Source organism: Sinocyclocheilus anshuiensis, unplaced genomic scaffold (assembly GCF_001515605.1).
Source record: "Sinocyclocheilus anshuiensis isolate Anshui unplaced genomic scaffold, SAMN03320099.WGS_v1.1 scaffold63, whole genome shotgun sequence".
Taxonomy (NCBI): domain Eukaryota; kingdom Metazoa; phylum Chordata; class Actinopteri; order Cypriniformes; family Cyprinidae; genus Sinocyclocheilus; species Sinocyclocheilus anshuiensis.
The window spans coordinates 1,803,247-1,809,710 of NW_015552625.1; the positions used below are offsets into that span (position 1 = coordinate 1,803,247).

The 6,464-nt window shown below is 40.1% G+C and overlaps 1 protein-coding gene across 1 annotated transcript in view; it reads left to right on the plus strand.

Annotated features, from left to right (window-relative positions):
- The first annotated feature begins 2,879 nt into the window (after positions 1–2,879).
- Positions 2,880–6,464, plus strand: part of LOC107666507 (mitogen-activated protein kinase kinase kinase MLK4-like) — a 21,935-nt gene continuing 18,350 nt past the window's right edge. The window contains exon 1 of the mRNA XM_016457876.1: positions 2,880–4,437. Within this exon, the coding sequence (XP_016313362.1) occupies positions 3,675–4,437 (763 nt within the window). The 5' untranslated portion in view covers positions 2,880–3,674. The remainder of the gene's footprint in view (positions 4,438–6,464) is intronic.

Sequence of the window (6,464 nt, forward strand, 5' to 3'; positions counted from 1 at the left end):
TTCTGTACTTATTTTGTCTTCTGGGAAACATCTTTCATCTTTAAACAAAATAAAAATGTACACGTCATCCTGCTCTTAATGCATTGCGTTTCCTTCTTGAGCATCAGTAAATGTTTTCACCTTTTGTAATAGTTGTGTGTGAGTCCCTCAGTTGTCCTCAGTGTGAAAATATGGATCTCAAAATAATACAGTCACTTTTGGAAAGGGATCAAATATGAGCTGGAGGATTTTTCTGAAGAACAGCAGACAGTTGAACTGCTCAGGACCAACAAGGGACTCATGGACAACTATCACAAAATATATAAAAACAGTCGTGGATCATTCAGGAAATGACACGTAGTATTAAGATTCAAGGGTATGTAAACTTTTGAATGGGTTGAATGGGGTCATTTTATAAAATTCAGTTATTATTTTGTCTTGTGGAGTATATGTAAACATCTGTTATGTGAAATAGCTTATTCAGGACAGTACTAAATAAAAAATAACATGCCATTTACATGATCCCTCTTATTTAGTTTAAATTGTTAACATTTTGCACATTCTGCAAGGGGTATGTAAATTTATGAGCACATCTGTGTGTATATATCAGGGGCGTAGATTACGCAGGGGACGCGGGGGACGTGTCCCCCCCACTTTTAATATCACGTAAATTCGTCCACCGCACTTTTTCGGGCAAGTGTGTTCGCATGGAGGTTTTCAAGAGCCGGTGTGAATAAATATAGATTTAAATTCAAAGAGACAGTATAGTCTGTGCATGATCTGATGTTTTATTCGGATCCAGATTAAGGCGAGATGAACATCGCGGAGCTCTAAACACTCATGCAGTGTATGTTTCATTCACACTCGTAGCCGGAGGGCGCTCTCGCGCAGAAAGTCGTACGAGGAAATGGACAGAAGCGTCCAGCTATTGCTGTATGAAAACAGTTGTTTTCACAGAAAAACAGAAACGTTTGGAAACATGAAGATATTAACCATACGATTGCGACAATACACAATATATGGTTTATTTGTGTTTGTCAAGTCATCTCCAGGTAATAAATAAAGTATATGAACAATGCAGTGCTAACTGACATAGCATTTATTACAGTATAGACAAGGATTGTAAAACCTGACATTTTTGACATTGTGGGGACCTGTGGTCCCCACGAGGGGAAAAAAATGATTGAAAATAGTAAATGATGTTTATCTGAAAGTGTAACAATGCAAACAGGTTTTCTGTAAGGGGTAGGTTTAGGGTTAGGGTTGGGTTAGGGCAGTGGTTCTCAAACCTGTCCTGGAGTACCCCCCAGCCCTGCACGTTTTGTATGTCTCCCTCATCTATTACACCTGATTCAACTCATCAGCTCATTAGAGGAGACTGCAAGACCTGAAGTGGGTGTATCAGATACAGGGAGACATACAAAATGTGCAGTGCTGGGGGTACTTCATGGAGAGGTTTGAATACCACTGGGTTAGGGGATAGAAAATATCGTTTGGTCAGTATAAAAGTAATTGAAGTCTATTGAAAGTCCCCACAATTCACAAAAACAACCGTGTGTGTGTGTGTGTGTGTGTACAGATATGCTATAAACAATTATGCAAGGGAATGTGAATAAGATGATACATTGTGATACTTTGTGATGATGTGATTTAGATGCCATGAAGTATAGGCTATGTCGATAAATTTATATAGATACACACAATATTATAAAGGCCAGACTTAAAATTAACCTTCATTGGCCGCAGACAAATATAATGGGAATATTATATAATGGGAATGTAAAGTATCTAAATGTGTTACAACATTCTTCAGTATAAAAGTAATAGAAGTCTATTGAAAGTCCCCACAATTCACAAAAACAACCGTGTGTGTGTGTGTGTGTGTACAGATATGCTATAAACAATTATGCAAGGGAATGTGAATAAGATGATACATTGTGATACTTTGTGATGATGTGATTTAGATGCCATGAAGTATAGGCTATGTCGATAAATTTATATAGATACACACAATATTATAAAGGCCAGACTTAAAATTAACCTTCATTGGCCGCAGACAAATATAATGGGAATATTATATAATGGGAATGTAAAGTATCTAAATGTGTTACAACATTCTTCAGTTTCCCAAAAATATTTTTACATTTAGCCGATTTTATGTCTAAAATAAGCATTATTAATTATTGATAATTCTGCATTTTTTCCATTTGTATTTATTTATTGTTATATAGGTAACAAAAAAAATAACTCTCTTGATATATTTGTTTGTTTATTTTTCTAATTTGAAATCATCTCATTAATGTAACATTACAGGTAGGCTATAGGCCTATAAACAATACAGAATTGTTTATCAAGGCCAGTCGGGTGCATATCTTTACATACTAACATTGTAAGCTGCATGTTGTAAAGTGTAAGGTAAAGCAGATTGATTTATCCAGTCAGACTCCATTATTAATCTCCAGACGTAGCATAACACCGCAGATTAAAAAAAGAAAAATTCCCATTTCCCACTTTTGTTTTGCCGTCACGCAGAGTGTCACGTGAACTCCTGCAACCAATCCATTTCCACCTTTTCCTTCTCTCCTCTGGTCAGTCGAGTCGGAGGAGCGGAGCGGAGCGATGGCGGTGCGCTCATAGACTTTAGCAAGCAAAGTTTTAGCTGCTCTGAAAAAGTCTTTGGATCTAGGCGAGGGGGGAATGCCGTCGGTTTTGCAATGCTAGTGAATGACTGAAGTGCGCACTAGACTGACTCTGCGAAAGGTTTCCTGCTGCGCGCGCGACGAGTCCTTGGCGACGGCGGAATTTTGCGAGCTGCAGTTAAGTTAACTTACGAGTTTGTGAACCAATCCATTTCCACCTTTTCCTTCTCTCCTCTGGTCAGTCGAGTTGGAGAAGCGGAGCGGAGCGGAGCGATGGCGGTGCGCTCATAGACTTTAGCAAGCAAAGTTTTAGCTGCTCTGAAAAAGTCTTTGGATCTAGGCGAGGGGGGAATGCCGTCGGTTTTGCAATGCTAGTGAATGACTGAAGTGCGCACTAGACTGACTCTGCGAAAGGTTTCCTGCTGCGCGCGCGACGAGTCCTTGGCGACGGCGGAATTTTGCGAGCTGCAGTTAAGTTAACTTACGAGTTTGTGAACTTCGTAGAGAGAGCTAACGCGCTAGCATAGCTCTTTAGCCTGCTCGTGTAAAGTGTTTCAACTTGCCAGAGAGTGTCTGTGTGGAGGTTTTGTACATGTAGACACGCAAGTTATTTAATAACTTATCTTAGGTAGTGGATTAATCGTGTGTATATTTAGCTTGATTCATTCGCTTGGGATGAGCAGGTAACGTTACTTTGCACCTGTAGCCTCACGGCTTGAAAACTCTCGACTTCCCCGGTTAGGTGTGTTGTTTACCTTCATTTTTACACAGATGAAATTCGTTTGTATATCTGGTTAATGCTGATGTCCCAGCTTCAGAGGCACTTCGCACTCCCAGACTGGTTATCTGGCTTACGTGGAAACAACGCAATGCGTCCCTTAACCTCTATTAAGCCGGATTTAACTTGACCGACTCTCCATTAATGATATAAAGTGACCTGGCTGTGGTTTTTAGGATTTTTTTGTGTGTATGTGTCATTGGGGAATACGACTACAGGACTAGTTTACTTTAATTTGACATCACGGCACCCTATGGTGCTCCTGCAGGCACCGAGACATGGATGTTCCCCAGGCCGTTTTCCCAAACGGTGAGGGGCGCCTGAGCCTCCAAGACCATGTCTGGACGGAGTCCTCCAGCTCGGGGACTTGGGCTCACTCTGCCCCCGTGTGTCCCCGCTCGCTCTGGACCGCGGTGTTTGACTACGAGGCCAGCGGGGAGGACGAGCTCAGCCTGCGGCGAGGAGACGTGGTGGAGGTCCTGTCTAAGGACGCTGCCATCTCGGGAGACGAAGGCTGGTGGACTGGTAAAATTAACCATCGCGTGGGCATCTTCCCATCTAATTACGTTACTTACCAACCAGCCATTTATAGAGCGGTAGGGGCTCGCGAGAGCGACCCGTCCGCACCTGTTCGGATACCGTTCTCTGAACTTGTTCTACAAGAAATCATCGGCGTCGGTGGGTTTGGCAAAGTCTACCGGGGGACCTGGAAGGACCAGGAGGTCGCGGTGAAGGCAGCTCGTCAGGATCCCGATGAGGACATTAAAGCGACTGCAGACAGTGTTAAGCAAGAAGCCAAACTTTTCTCGATGCTTCAACATCCTAATATTATTAAACTGGAGGGGGTGTGTTTGGAGGAGCCTAACCTGTGTCTGGTCATGGAATATGCCCGAGGAGGGACTCTGAATCGCGCTTTGACGGGCAGGAGGATCCCCCCTCATATCCTCGTGAACTGGGCCGTCCAGATCGCCAGAGGCATGCAGTATCTCCACGAGGAGGCTGTGGTTCCCATTATTCACCGAGACCTCAAGTCCAGCAACAGTAAGAGAGAGTTACCACACACTCATTAATGCCTCCTTATCTTGACCAAGAATTGCAGGTATTTGCTCTACTATAGAAGGTCACACAAGCTTGTCACATTGGTATTTCCTTTTGCAATTAGCATGTTAATCATTAATCGTTCACAAAGCTTATCATTAGCACATCAACCTCTTTCCATATAAGCCTGTGTTTGGACCCGAAAGGAGGGAACAGATCACCACGTGCTCATCCTTATACTGTAACATGGGACAACTAGGAAGATTAGAACTAGGAAGATTATATACAATCTAACTGTATTTAATGCAACCTGTGTGTGTGGTGTAGAGAACTGTGGACTCTGTCTTCTAGCTAAAAGCAATATGATTCTCAAAGGAAGCCACTAGCTTGTGAAATCTAACCCCAGAAGAAAAGCTATAAAATTGATGGATGCTCTGAGATTGAATGGAGCCTTTGTAGTTAATGTTAAAGACACTGGATCCTTCCAAGTCCTTCTGGCAACTTCAGTATTAGCTCATCTTAGAGTACAACCTAAGCTGCAAGTTTTTAAATATTTAAAAAACTTCTTTGCTTACACCATTTCCTAAATCCCTCCCTGTTCTTGCTTATACTATTCTAGACCATGTTTAAAACTTGGCTGCCATCTCTTATGATATTGCCTTCCTAAAATTTATCATTTGTGTTACTCATTTCTAAAGCTTTAGATAAAAGCAACTGCTAAATGAATAAATGTAAATTTCTATTGCAGCAAAAAATTATTGTATTATCACACTGCTATGTATATAAATCACATACAGCGATATATAGTAAATCTCAACTGCTTGAGTTTTTTAGTCCCTAAATGTAATTGTATGTATATAATAATATACGCATACATGCTGTATACTCACGTAGAGCAATTTTATAGCAACAATACAATTTTTTCAGAACCGATCCGATACCAAAAATTCAGAGTATCGGCCAATTCCGATCCGATCCGAGCTCAGTTTTTTTTTTTGTTTTAAATCAATGTAGAATTTCTATACTCTGTGTTGACCTGATTGTCACACTTGTGTGTGTTAAACACAATTACTAAATATAGACAACTTCATTTGAATGAGAAATAACAAATGAAAAAAAAATATATAATCATAATGACAGGTGTGTGGCTTTCCTAATAAAGTCCAATCCGTATAATCAAGCACAGCTGGACTCAAATGAAGGTGTAGAACCATCTCAAGGATGATCAGAAGAAATGGACAGCACCTGAGTTAAATATATGAGTGTCACAGCAAAGGGTCTGAATACTTAGGACCATGTGATATTTCAGTTTTTCTTTTTTAATAAATCTGCAAAAATGTCAACGATTCTGTGTTTTTCTGTCAATGTGGGGTGCTGTGTGTACATTAATGAGGAAAAAAAATTAACTTAAATGATTTTAGCAAATGGCTGCAATATAACAAAGTGAAAAATTTAAGGGGGTCTGAATACTTTCCGTACCCACTGTATGTGCAATATTTTATTGTGCGATACAAAAATCTCAGTTATTGTGCGCTCTTGAAGAGAGTTTTATCGTTTTGACTGTAGTAACTGAACGTGACACGTAGTTTGAATGCTGAATGGAGGATGACAGACAGACGCAGCGGGGAGAAGAATTTACGTGAACTTGACTTAAATATTCATCTGTACTTCACATTAAACTATGGAACGGCTTCAGAACACTTGAAATATATTTTATAATGTTTTTGTGGCTTTCGTGGGGCTTAATAATAACACAGAATATTATATGCACTATATCGGATTTGGATCGGTCTCGTCTGACCGATACCCGGTCTGACAGAAAATGGCAGTATCAGAGCCGATACCGATACGGAGTATCGGATCGATGCATCCCTAATTTTATATATTATAATCAGCTTATGCGAGTATACCTTAAGCGTATATTATATAATATATTCTCAGCTTTGCTAAATGTGACAATAAGGCATGACGATATTATAAACATTAACTATATATATATATATATATATATATATATATTATTATTATTA